We start from the raw sequence: 13,872 nt of genomic DNA on the forward strand, positions 1-13,872 counted from the left end.
TCATTCTCTAACTAACTACCTAACAGTCTAATGATTACTTGCTACGCAAGTAATCCTTCTTTAACTGATATGGTGTGAAATCCCGCTCAAGTTGGAGGACGATAAATATCAATCATCCCCAACTTGGATAATAGAGTATGAAAAGGCTGAGGAAGCAATGATTTGGTGACTAAATCTGCAATTTTAATTTCTTTTGAATATACAGGCCTTTTCTTTCTTCCATTTTTTGATTGAGATAATACAATAGCAACACATTCATACAAGTTTTATTTAATTTCTGCTTACAATGCAGGATCTTGATGAAAAAACCAATAATCAGTTTTTATCCGTTTTATCAATTTCAATATGTACAATTTCATCTGGTGAAGAACTTGGTACTACAACAGCTCTTGATTGAGCCAAAGTAGGATCATCAACCATGATTGTTGATAATTCTGCAGCTGCTACATTTGTTTGTGGTGAACATGGCATCTCATTCCTTTTACCCCATAAAAAGTAGTACAATCCTACAATGATCAAAACCATGCCTAGCAACCTGTAAACAAATTATCGAATTAGTGATTGAACCGATTAAACCATGATCATGATATCTCACTGGTTTGATATTTGGTCCAATTTTTAATTTTTATATTTTCTAATTTGATGAAGGAAAAGTATTCTTACGTTCCAACTTTGAGTGGTTCACCAAGTATGAAAGCTTCTGAAATGGCAACAAAAACTAGACAAAGTGGATTGAACATTGGAGGATAACTAGGTCCCTTGATTGTGATCGCCCATGATAGTAAACAAAATGTTGCAGCAGTAGCCAATGCTCCCTACACAAAATTAAATCCAAATAATCAGTGTCCATGGTCCTTATTCAAAATACACATTCTCAAAACCTAGTTTACAACGTTTAGAAAACAACCTAATCTTGAGAGTTTCACATCCAATAATAATATTGCCCTAATTAGGGCTATATAATCTTGAGAAATTTACCTATTCAATCTTCTTAGAATAAAACATTCTGGCCTTGCATACTAAATTGTAAATATAATTTTCAAAGTTGAAGTATATATCCAAATAGTATTAATTCATCCAATGTATAACAACTTCCATTTGAAGGTAAGCATAATTCAGTAAAAATTGATCTTACTGAATAGAGTATAGTAATGAGTTGTAAATTCCACCCTAATCTCCAAGCAGCTTTACTGGAATCTATGGATAAGCCTATTACTACTGACTGAATTGCTGCCATAATGCATGATATCATTGTTCCCCAATACCTCAATGGAAATACTTTGACCATCTTCACCTGTTTAAATTTAAAACATATATATATATACTTAGATAACACATTCACAATTTTCTCATCACAAAACTGAAAAAGTAGACTCCAAAACCTAGCTAGTTACAATGATAAGCTTTATGTATGTATGTTAGTTGTGAATGAGAGTGTACATATGAAAAATGCCTGAGTTTGGAATATATTTTAGGGTTAATATATGTTTACCTCATGTAATATTAACAATTTTCGGTTTACCTCTGTAAAAAAAATATTGGTTTTGGACCTTCATGATTTTTCACTGTACAAAATTGATGATATGGCAGAGGGTAAACCGAATTACTGGGAGCGAAAGTACCTTAAGTTCTGTAATTTGATGTCATGAAGGTCTAAAACCAAAGAATCTTCAAATTACAGGGTTGGAATCTAAACAAATTTTTTTACAGGGTGTAAACCGAAAATCACTAATATTATATGGTAAACATATATAAACCCTAAAATACAATTGAGAAATGAAAAAGGGGAGCATATATACATACTTGCAGAATAAACCAAGCTGTGTAAAAGCAACATGATCCAACCAAAAAGAAAGTTCCACGAAGCATATGAGTTTTATGTGCTACAACAGAAATAACCCCTGCAGAATGGGAACTATGATGATGAGGACCAATATAAAATTCCTTCCCTTTGTAAAGACTTGTAGCTAATGCTCCACCAACACACAAAATTGCCCCAATACCCTTAGCTCTACCAACCCATGTTCTAATACTCAAATTCTCCATTCTGCAGTAGTAGTCATTCACAAATTTATACATACTAGTATATGGTAGTTTAATTTGTTTATGTAGCTAAATTTAATGTGTCTTTAACTAATTTGGATACCTGCATATGATAGAAGTCAAGAAGGTGCAAATGGGAACCAAGTTGAGAAAGTTGACAGCATAAGTAGCAGATGTGTCTCGGAGACCATAATAGAATAATCCAAAAGCCATTGTCATCCTGTGATACATATATCACTTTGTTAGAAACTGATAAAATTCACTTGATTTTTATAATGTCAAAACTATATACCTTGTTGTTAATTTATCAAATATTATTAAAAATGAGGGAGAAACATCTCATATAGACTTTCATCTAGAGGTTCAATTCATTTCCAATAAATTATTTTAAGGTTAAGAGTTTATTGTTATTGTGTAGCTAGTGTGAGTTAGAAGTTCCACAATGAATGGAAAAGTGAGTTTTGAGTAATATATAAGTGAGATGGTAATATATAAGTGAGTGATCTATATCTCTAAAGGATTTGAGTTAACATGTGGTTTCCAACTCACTTTTGTGATTGTTCTCGGCTCAATTAATGTGGATGATCCCTTGTCTCCCTTCATGACCTAACAAGTGTTAAAGTCAATGGTTCGTCGAAGAGTTCAATCGACTCTTTATATTGAAAGTCTTCATAAAAATGGTAGTCAGACCACATATGTTTCATTGAGTGCAGTGGCAATGATGCTACAAGTTTATATGGATGAAAAAAATTGTGTTTGATGGGAAGCATACCAGGTGAATGGAATGGAGTCATACTTCAGAGGAGATTGTTGTGTAACAAGTGTGAGTTATAAGTCTCACATTAGATGGAATGGACTCACACTAGAGGTTAGGCGAAGAGCTTGACCAACTTTTTGTGTGTGAAAAGTCGTCTTGATAATAGAATGGTCTCAGGAGGCGTATCATGTTGAGAGCACGGGCAACGACGGTACAAGTGTATGTGGAATTGAATTCACACTTGAGGAGGGATGATGTTGTGTAACAAGTGTGAGGTAGAAGCCTTACATTAAATAGAATGAAATTGACTCACACTTGACCCAACAAATGGCATCATAGTCAATGGTTCAATGAAGAGTATCGAAAGTCTTCCCGACAATGGTGGTCAGACAACATGTGTTGTTGAGTGAAGCAACAACGGCAATACAAGTGCATGTGAATGAAAAAAAAAAATCGCTTGTGGAGGAGCATGCCATATGAATGAAATGAGCTCACCCTTAAAAGAAAGATTGTTGTATAACAAATGTGAGTTGAAAATCTCACGTCTAATGAAAATGTGAATAATGAATAATACATAGAGACACCCATAAACCCAACAATTAAAATTAAAGTATCATTGAGTGTTGGCTCAAATTTAATTTTAAAAGAGAAGTCAATCTAGTTTTCAAAGAGAAACAAGAGGAATAATAAGCTTACCCCACTAATCCATTAAAGAAAAGCCATAACCAAACTCTCCAATTCAACTTCTGCCCTACTCCTCTGCAACCATAAGTATCGAACAAATAATATCAAATCACAAGTATAACCAAATCGATTCAATAGTTATTGTTCAAGCATAGTATAAGATTACAACTAATGGATTCATCCGTTATAAAATATAAACAAAAGTGAGTAAACAAATATTTTTGTATTTTTTCTAAAAAAAAATATTTTGTTGCGGAGAGAGCAGTAATGAGTAGTAAATTCCACCCTAATAGAGAGTGTATATTAATTAATAGTTTAATACAAATATTAAGTAGGCCCTCTAGTTTTTTTTTTATTTTTTACTTGGGGTGAAAATGAGGGAGAAACATCACCTAAGACTATTTTAACGACGGTACAAGTGTATGTGGAATTGAATTCACACTTCAGAAATTCTGGAACTTCATTAAAAAATCTATAGATATCAAAACCTAAAAAACTACATATTGGCTTACGTATCGGCAACTTGGTTTGCCTCAAAGAAAATATGGTTCCACGTGATATTGCTTCCATCATCTTAGGTTTTTTCTATTTCCTTTTCATGCAAATCATCATAGATTATGTGTCCGAAAATGTGTGAAAGCAAAAAAAAGTATTTTATATATAAAATGTTTATAATAAAAGGATATAGATACACGAAAAGGTTTTACATTTTTAACCTATTAAAAGTGTTTGAATGAGCTTATTTAATATAAATAATTGTTAGGAAAAATTGTGCACGCGAGCTTAGTTCAGTTGGTAAGGGCAATGTATAATGTATGCAAGGTTTGGGGTTCGAATCCCGGACACCATCAAAAAAATTGTTAGGAAAACTTATAAAAAAAAAATATTGATATGTCTATAAACTTTCAATTTATGTGTAACGGCCGAGACTAATATCATAAGATGCATATCAAGGGTAAACGTCTCTCACACTTTTTATATGTACGTACCCGGTTAGGGATCGAACCTCCAATTAAATGGTTATTGACTCTTAAAAAATAATTACAAAAATATTAAAAGTTATGTTATTAATAATCTATAAAATAATTAAAAATATATTATACCCTTTAAATAATATAATTTATTTAATTAAAATAGTCAAAGACATGAACAAATTGGGAAGTGAAGTTTGACCAAAAAAAAGGGAAGTGAATCATAGATGAGAGAGAGTATACTAGTTACTAGATCAATGAAACTATTGGCAAATCAAAATTAAGTTAAAATATATTAATAACCTTTCAAAATAAAGTGCAAAGGGGGCGACACAAACAGCAGCAACAATTTGTCGATATGCATTGAGTGCAAAAATGAAAGTGCCCTGAACCAAGATGACCCTTGATAAAAGTTGTATCCCAGTTCCAAATATTTGCACTAATAACATGCTAAGAAGAGCTTGGGAAGAGATGAACCATTCTTTCATACTTTGAGTTCTCTCTGTGTTACTCATATTTGTCTAAAGAAAAAAAATGTATATGAGAACAAACAAACAATTGGTGTTAAATAGAGTGACAAAAATAACATGTGCTGTGCTCAACTCATATACAATTGGTGTTAAATCAAAGAGACAAAAAATACTTATGAAAGAGGTAGGGGAAAGGAAAATATAAGATTTAGTTGAGGTGGTGGTGTAATTTGCCTCGGTATTTGAATAGGTAGTAAAACAAAAAGTCAATAGTATGAATAAATGCTGAAAAATATTCCATTTTCTTTTTATAAGTTGTATTTTGACTTCCTCTAAAAAAAATTGTTTTCTTTGACTACGAGTAGCAAAAATTGGTCAATAAAAATTAATGGATTTCGTTTAAAATTTGTATTAGATACATCAACGTATGTAGATCCATTTTTGTTTACATTTTGGAACAGAAAGAGTATATACTACTTATTTCATTCTTAAGTACACGTCAAAATCAACTATTTCACATATATAAATGCACAATTTTAATCATTGATATGTTTAATAATGATGATAAAAAAATTATAAAAATTTAAAATTTTGAAAATATTCATTGACAAATCAGATAATATATTATATTCTAACTCTTGTATTTATATATTAGCTAAAAAACAATCAAAGTAATTTATGTCAAAAGTGTGCATTGATTAATTGCAACAATCAAAGTAATTTATGTCAAAAGTGTGCATTGTTTAATTGCAACATGTATTTTCGAACGGAAAGGAATAATAAAATGTTACTTTTGATATAATTTCATATAAATTAAAAAATGTAATTAATTTTTAATAGAAATGAGAAATTATGAGTTATTTATCAAACGTGTCTTTTATTAATTGTATGAAAAGATAAAATACAAAATTGAAAGAAGATAAATTAATAAATAATTAAAGGTATAATAAAAAAGTAACAATAACGTTTCATTTCACAAAACTTATAATTTGGAACATAGAGAGTAATGCTCTTAATCATTTATTATTTAATTTCATTTGTTTCTCTTTACGATAAATAACTAAGAGTATTCGAGACAAATTTATAAATAATGATGCATTAAACTTTGAAAACAACAAGTAACCTTGAGCAATTATCAGATTTTAGTTGCAAAAAGTAATATTTAGACAAAGTTTACCCCTATAATCAGGACGTGGCCGATTGTATGCATGGATTAGTTTAGAATTTACCACAACATCTTCTTTTCTTATATTAAGAAAGATTAACCATTGATTAAAAAAGATAGACGATTGCAATTGTATGTCAAACTAGTTCTCGATATTTGGTGTCAAGAGATCCTGATTCACTATATATATATATAAGTTATTTTAAAAAAATTTCAAAAAAAATTATTTAAAAATAAAATATTTGTTTATAACAATGACATAAATAAAGAGAGTGCATTTTAAAAAATACATCTTATATAAAAAGGAAAGAGTTGTAATTCAAACATTTTATAAAAAAGATGTATATTGTTTCAAAAAATAAAAAAGAAAGATGTTTATAAATATTACTTTTCATAAAAATATTTATTTATGATAGAATATATTTAGGCTTTAGAGTGTAAAAATGAAGGTAGGAGTAAATAACTATTAAATCTTGTCACAAAAAAAAATCTATTAAATCTTGACAAAAAAAAAAAAAAAAACTATTAAATCAGAATTGGAATTCCGTTGTGCTTTTTATGGTGTTGAGGTGCAAAATCCCCAAATCTGACAGCGCGAGCTAAGGGCATGGTCTCCCACGCCACGCATCAAGGATGAGTAACAACAACAGGTTCTCTTCTAAACTCAACACTTTCTTTTCTTTCATTTACTATTCCATCAATCTTACATATTTGATTTTATGCTTCAAATTATATGATCCCATCATTCTACTTCCCAAATTATTTAATGAATAATGGGCGTTGAGTAACTCAACTGATTTCACTTAAGAATTAATGAATCCGAGGTTATAAGTTGGATTTCTGAATGAAATAATTATTGATTAGACTTTCTTTGCCTCTGTCCGAACTCCGGATTACAAAGGCCAGAGGACTAACACCAAAAAGAAAAGATTAAGTTATTTCATATTTTACAAGACTGTTTTGTAGGAATTTAGCTGAATTGAAATTTGAATTCTAAGATGGTAATCATGGTATTCGAGTGCATATTCTATATCTGACACATGTCATTGACAGATATGATCACATTGAATTATGTCATTTTTTCAAGTGTCGACGTGACCGTATCTGTGTTTGTGCTTCATAGGTTTGCAATAGACTAGATTTAGGTGAGATTCAGAAACCAGGTGAAAAACTTCAGCAGAATGATATGGTTTTATTTTATGGTCAATATTTCTTGTCTGGGGTTATGATTTGGTTTAGTGGTCAATATGAAGTATTGACCAGCTATATATACTTTAGCTATTTACATAAAAATAATGCTGCTTAATTTTAAATGAAATGATATAACCATTATAAGTTATATGAAATCAGAAATATTGCAGCTGGAGTATTTCATTATTCATCTTCACAAGAATCAACACAAATAGATGGAGATAGTTCAGATGATAACACAGATTCACTGAATACACTTGAAGATAGTTCAGATGATAAAGAATATTCAAAAAATGCATTGGTAAATGCACTAGTAGCATGGACTCAAGCATCTGAGGCAGAATTAGCTTTTATTTTAGCTGAAAATGAGAGTATAAATGCCAGTTCTTCAATTACTGAGTGTGTGACTGCTCTTGACAAGATTGAAGATATTACAGATGACATTTATATGAAAGCTTGTGAAAAATTTATGGATCCTGATTGGAGGGAAATGTTTCTTGCTATGCCTAGTCATAGGAGAAAGGGGTGGCTAGTTAGGCTTTAGGAGAAGGCCTATAGATACTTTGAATTGCAGATCACTGACATCCTAGTAACCATGTGTAATATTGAGCATGGTTTCCCCTTTGAATTTAATGTTTTTTTTGTTTGTATTTGCCTGCATCAAGTGGTGTATGTTTGTTTTCTGAAATCTTTGCTTGTGTAAAATTGTGACTATTTCATGTGCGATCAAACACTTCATGAATCTAGCAAGAAAATAATTATAGTTTTGACATAAAGGATTTTCTTGTAACCCTGTAATTTGCATGATTTGGAAGTAAACTGATATCCTTTATGTAAAAAGGCAGCATGGATGATCTGTTCAAGGACAAAAGTCAGATCAATCAAGAGTGAAGTTCTATAGGAATAATTCCAGTGTCATTAAATAGTGTCTATAGCGCAAAATTCGAACAAATCGCTAGTGTTCGCCATGTGCAATTTAGTTCAAAATGCTGTCAAACAGTGGCTCTGGCATTATTGTGTAGTAGAATTTTTACAAACTGCTGTTTTCCGTACTGCGCAGTTACAACACTGAATAATTCTTGGCTTCTGATACATTTTATTTCGTTCTATACTTCAATTATCATTATTTTTTTGAAGAATCAGTGAAAAAGTTACAAAAGTGAAGATCATGAAGATACTAATGGTGTTGAGCTGGACTCTGATACCGCGAAACTCACTGGTTGCAGACCTGATGGATAATAGGCATTGCCTGCATTCTTATAATGGAACTCCAACTGACCACACTTTTCATCAAGTTCATCATTTTCAGCCGCATCCTGACCATGAAGTTATAGTTTCAGTAATGTGTAACAAATTGCTACAGAAATGGTAACTCACGTCGACATAAGAAATGATAAATAGAAAACATATTCAGAAAAAACTTATTCTTATCCTATACCATATGGTATATATTCCGAGAGAAGTGTACCTTGAGAGACTGATGGTGAAAGGAAGGGAGAAAACGCAACTTGCAATACTCATTAAACATCAATGTGAACAACAGTAGTGGTATGGTTGATATGGAAGCAGCTGGCTTTAACTTGAGTCCAAATAGACCGATCATGGTAATCTGCATGAGAATGATTGCAAGGAGAATGTAGTGATGAATGTATGGCCAATATTGTCCACATGTTTCGTATGTAGTTTCATACATATCTTCAATCTGCAAAGTCATGTTTTGTACTGCTTAAGACAACATTCATAGAAGACAAACATAAGATCCGGCCATGTTCATTTTCAATCTTCATTGTGAAAGGTAAATGCTGATTTTTCAATATGAACAAGTTTAGAAAAGCATACCTGGTTGATATAGACAACATAGCCTAGACAGAAGTAAACAATGAGAAATGGGAGCAACAACGGGGCAACTACTGCATACACTAAACCAATTAGTATTGAGAGAGAGACAAAAGGGATGATTCTAAAGTAAGGCAATGAATAAAGATAAGGATTCCTCTCTCTTTGACGGCCAGGAGTACAAGACGTTAAAATATTCCAAATAAGTAAGCCAGGTTGGAGAATTTCCAAAGAAAAACCAGATAGTCCATCTGTCAAGATGTATGTCACAAAGAAATCTGCCTGAAGACAAATGTATATAAGAAGTCAAACTCATTAGCTGACTATTCAAATGTAAGCATATTATTGCTTCAACGTCGTTCAAAATTATGATGCAAATTGGACAGAAAATGCCAGGAATGACAGAAATGGAAATACCATACTTGGGCAGAGACAGCCGTGGCAAGTTCATTTGGAATACTTTTAGGACGGCTAATAAATTTTCCGAGTGTATCAAGGAGAGATCCCGATAAGACACTCACGAAGAACACGTTTCCAACTAGAAAATAGAAAACCATGTTGCAGGCTTTGATTTCCTCCTTACTTCTTGCAACACATCCAGCTACTTTTGCCATAGCAAACATTGCAAATGGCACAACATATATAAATCCTTTGAGCACGACACTTGGAAGATATCCTGTCACAATAGAGCTTAATCCTGGTCTAAAGAATGAACAATATGCAACATGTCAGTTTAAGATAAGGAAACAAATAATCTTTTCTTTATAGACGAATAGTTTGACATTTAATCAAAAGGGATTCAGTGTAAGATTCTCACATCAACTGCACAGCCATAGCTGGAGGAAACCATTTTTTCAGTTTTTCATATTTGGCTATTCCTTGAACTGCAGTAACAGGTATGGCAAAGAAAATTGTAAGCAATGATGCCGCAATGACAACGCCTAGTCTACAAAGCGGAAGGACTCTGTAGGATAATCTCAAATTCCTCCAGGAAACATCCCTTGGTTCTGGAGCAAGTTCAGTGACCCAAAGAAGTGGATGTGAATGCTGCTGCAACTGAGCTGCTACTACAGCAGCAGAACGCGACTTGAATGTAACAAAAGCGACAGGTAACTCCTAAGATATAATACAAAATTCAAGATTCTTTGATTTCAGATTTTATTATCAAACATCAATCATTATAATTTTCAATTACGAAAACACAAATGTACAAACAAAAGTAGTATTAATTATCTACGAAATAGTCTTTTATATTGAAACGACAAAATGTTATAATGAATCCTATGTAATTGATGATTAAAGAAGGAACAATGCTTATATTACTTAAAGGAAAATACTTGGCATACTTTATCAATTTCAGAATCCATACACCACCTTGATTTAAATTTGGTTTCCATATCCGTATTATTCTATTTTCTGAACTATTTCATTTATGATACAAACTGAAATACTCAATTTCATACTGAAGTTATAGGGCTATATCAACCTAGTCCCCTTGATTAGCAATATTTCAAAATGATCTTTGAAGTTGTTATTGCACCATGAAAAAATTGTGAATGAGAATCTCACTAATACTAGTAACTTGTGGTACAAGTTAGTTCTGGAATATGCATTCTCTGATATATGGATATTAGACATTACATGGTGAGTTTACTTGAATAGTTGTGTAGTCTGATTTATGAAAGATTACGACGCTTCATGGAAGAATGAGTTGGACCATTGCAACTCTAAGTACAAAGGGATGAATGTGGTTTATGCTTGAAATTCTACTTATGTAAAAGTGTTAGACAACCATTACACATAAACTGTTACCTTTTCCTTGAGCATGTCTTTGCATTGTAACTGGTGAATCTTGTGACAAAGGACTTGAAGCTTTTCCTCAAGCAAATCTACTTTTGAAGTCTTTTGTTGTGAAAAATCCAATAGGGACAACTTATTCTTACATTTCTTGGTCATGGAAGTCTCTCTCAAGTCCTCTATTTTTCTTGAAAGTGACTTTGTCTGGTTCTACATGTTAATAAATATTAGAGGATCCATTACACACAAGAGAAAAATTCAAACTAAATTTCTCTCTTTTGATGCTTGAACAAATTAACAGAACTTTGTTTTTCTTCAATGATAAAATAAAAGTAGGGTAAGTTTTTCCATGTCTTCAAAACTATTATTTGTATTAGGCAAAACAGGGAGACCAGATTGGATTTAAACAATAATAATAAAAACAAATTCTCATCAAGCATCGTATCCGTCCGACAATTCTGAATCGTTGATGTAATAATGCACATTATAGCTTCGTACCATTAACTCATCAAGATTTTCAGTGTTATACACCATTTGATAGGAATAGTAAGTGTTTGGATAGTATTTAGAGAAAAAATGATGAACAGAACAGTCGCGAGCCTTGTGTTCAATACATAATGGAATTTCACGAACAATGACAGTATATCGGTCAGGTGTATGCTTTAAATTTTGCAGTTGTTGAATCCTTTGAATTGAAATTTCTTCATATTCCTGAAGATGAAATGTCTTATGAGTACAATTATAATATTAACTTGTTTGAATAACGAACTCACTCAGCAAAATGGCTATTCCAAATTTCCAACATTTCTCTTTTTTAGCTAAAAGTAAATAATGCTAGCAGATATGAAAATAACTGAAAAAATTCACCTTATAAAGTAGGTACATCCCATAGAAAGATATAAAACACAAGCATGCAAAATGCACCCAAAGCCTGTTAGAAAATCATAAAACCATATATAGATGAGTTTCAATGCTTTGTATCCAATGCGTAGAGCTAGATTAAATCGCATTTGTAGTATCAGTTACAATTGCATCACGATGCAAAATATCTGATGCAGAAACATAAAAATTTGATGTTGCATACCATACTGCGGTCACAAATTTATTCATTTTTTTAAATCTTGAAACATTAAATATGGAAAATAAATTAATTTGACCTTTGAGAACCTCTTCTAACATTGGATATAGTAAAAGAATCCATAGTAGAGTAGCTCTTATCTTTATCTTCCTTGACACCATCATAATTGATAGGGAGAAGTACCACCAACCCAACGAGAGAACACACTGCAAAAAACTTAATGCTACAAATTGAAAACAAAAAGTAAATGAACAAAATACCATCACTCAGAACCGAAATTGCAATATAGTAAAAGGCCGAAATGTAACTAACGAAACAATGGCTTTTAAACAGCTTCGAAAAATTGTGCCCGAGGCCTTGGGAGGACTGCGGCTGGCACGTTTTATTATTCAAAATTAAATAACCGTTATAGATTACAACCATATTCCAAAACCTAATTATAAGTATATGATCTAATTATGAACTTGTTATAGTTTAAAGACCTACCTAAAAACAACTCAAATAAAAACAGAGAATATGTATAAACTAAGAACTTGTTTATATTTGTTACTTGTTTGAGTCTATCAACAACACGAATACTTGAGACTATTTGGAAGAGTTTATGAAAACTCCGTACGACATGTAATTAGTTTTTATCAGTTTATTTCCATCAACAATCCAAGTTAGTTTTGGAAAACAACCTATCATTTAGGTTAATTCTATAGTGCACAAGTGCGTCATGCAACATGTCTTACATTATGTCTTACCATTGAATCAAATGAGATATGATGTGACTTATTGATCCAATTATAAAAGACACACTTGTCACACCCGTAACCAAATTTAGTTACGTGTGTGGTCAAGGATAACCAAATATAAGTGTGACTTGCGCATTTAGTGTAAGACAATTTTACATGTATATTAGACAAAACACACTTGTCACGTCCACTTATAGTAAAACTGTCTTGCACCATGCAAGAGGCATACTCTGCATGGTGCAAGACAATTTTACTTGTATATAGACAAAACCATTAATTTATACAAAAATTCTCTTATAGCCTATGATAAGCACTTACTTTATAAGTTATTTATCCAAACATGATAAAACTTATCTACCAAAAACTCTATATATGAATTAAACTATAAATACAAACAAAGAAATAAGCTAGCTAGCTAGCTATTAAGATTTGGAAGAATGAGAGTGAAAGTTAACTAACCCAAATTTGAAGAGCCTAATGATGACAAGAGCATCAAGACCATGAGAATGAAGAATATCATCTTCAGTAACATGATAAGCCCTAGAAATCCAAGAAATGGAAGGAAGAAAACGGTGGTAGGAAGAGTCAAAATGAATATAGTGATGATGTGAGAGACGATGAGCATAATAGATGGAAGCAAGAGATGGTTGTTTCTTGAGAATGGAGAAAAGTGATAGTGTTATGAAAGCTAGTCCTATGTTTATGGCTGCAGAAGCTAAAAGACTATGAGGGTTCATTTTCGAATTTCAACTATAGTTTGGAGTTTGGACATATACTTGAGAGGGAAAGGGAAATTAAAGGGACAAAGAAGAGTATTTGATTTGTGTGCCACCTTTGAAAATACGTGGCAAAGATTCAAGTGAAGAGGACGTGACTCACTTTAGCTATGGTTGCATGCTATTTTTGTGGGAAAATAATATTTTTGCGTTAAATATTACTTATTTTATTTTCATGAATTCATAGGTACTTTGGAGTTTGGTTGCATGCATACCATTGTGTTCATCAAATTTTTGTAAAGCAAAAAATTGAGTTGTGTCATTTTGCTGCTTCATTAACCATAGAAATTATGGCGAATATGTAATATTGTTTCATTTGTGTGGTAAAATAGAATTTTGGCTAAAATGTATTTTTGGCTTTCCAAGT

At 31.9% G+C, this 13,872-nt stretch overlaps 3 protein-coding genes across 3 annotated transcripts; 1 reads left to right on the top strand and 2 right to left on the bottom strand.

The window, feature by feature from the left end:
• Window positions 1-208: 208 nt before the first annotated feature.
• On the bottom strand, window positions 209-4,987 carry LOC11409003 (WAT1-related protein At5g64700). The gene is made up of 7 exons (XM_003598620.2): window positions 4,759-4,987; window positions 3,497-3,559; window positions 2,147-2,263; window positions 1,804-2,047; window positions 1,136-1,294; window positions 664-815; window positions 209-535 (listed from the first exon to the last, which is right to left on the bottom strand). The coding sequence occupies exons 1-7, from the start codon at window positions 4,968-4,970 to the stop codon at window positions 316-318; spliced, it is 1,167 nt and encodes a 388-aa protein (XP_003598668.1). The 5' UTR covers window positions 4,971-4,987; the 3' UTR covers window positions 209-315.
• A 1,614-nt stretch (window positions 4,988-6,601) lies between these two features.
• Window positions 6,602-8,079, top strand: LOC11422864 (uncharacterized). Its single transcript, XM_003598621.4, has 2 exons — window positions 6,602-6,740; window positions 7,441-8,079. Exons 1-2 carry the CDS (start codon window positions 6,724-6,726, stop codon window positions 7,823-7,825), a joined length of 402 nt encoding a protein of 133 aa, XP_003598669.1. The 5' UTR covers window positions 6,602-6,723; the 3' UTR covers window positions 7,826-8,079.
• Window positions 8,080-8,268: 189 nt separating this feature from the next.
• LOC11413161 (CSC1-like protein At3g54510) lies at window positions 8,269-13,583 on the bottom strand. Its single transcript, XM_003598622.4, has 10 exons — window positions 13,189-13,583; window positions 12,072-12,215; window positions 11,782-11,845; window positions 11,413-11,625; window positions 10,930-11,124; window positions 9,935-10,233; window positions 9,540-9,819; window positions 9,121-9,399; window positions 8,750-8,983; window positions 8,269-8,597 (listed from the first exon to the last, which is right to left on the bottom strand). Exons 1-10 carry the CDS (start codon window positions 13,464-13,466, stop codon window positions 8,448-8,450), a joined length of 2,136 nt encoding a protein of 711 aa, XP_003598670.2. The 5' UTR covers window positions 13,467-13,583; the 3' UTR covers window positions 8,269-8,447.
• Between the last annotated feature and the right edge of the window lie 289 nt (window positions 13,584-13,872).

Source organism: Medicago truncatula, chromosome 3 (assembly GCF_003473485.1).
Source record: "Medicago truncatula cultivar Jemalong A17 chromosome 3, MtrunA17r5.0-ANR, whole genome shotgun sequence".
In the NCBI taxonomy this organism is placed as follows: Eukaryota; Viridiplantae; Streptophyta; class Magnoliopsida; order Fabales; family Fabaceae; genus Medicago; species Medicago truncatula.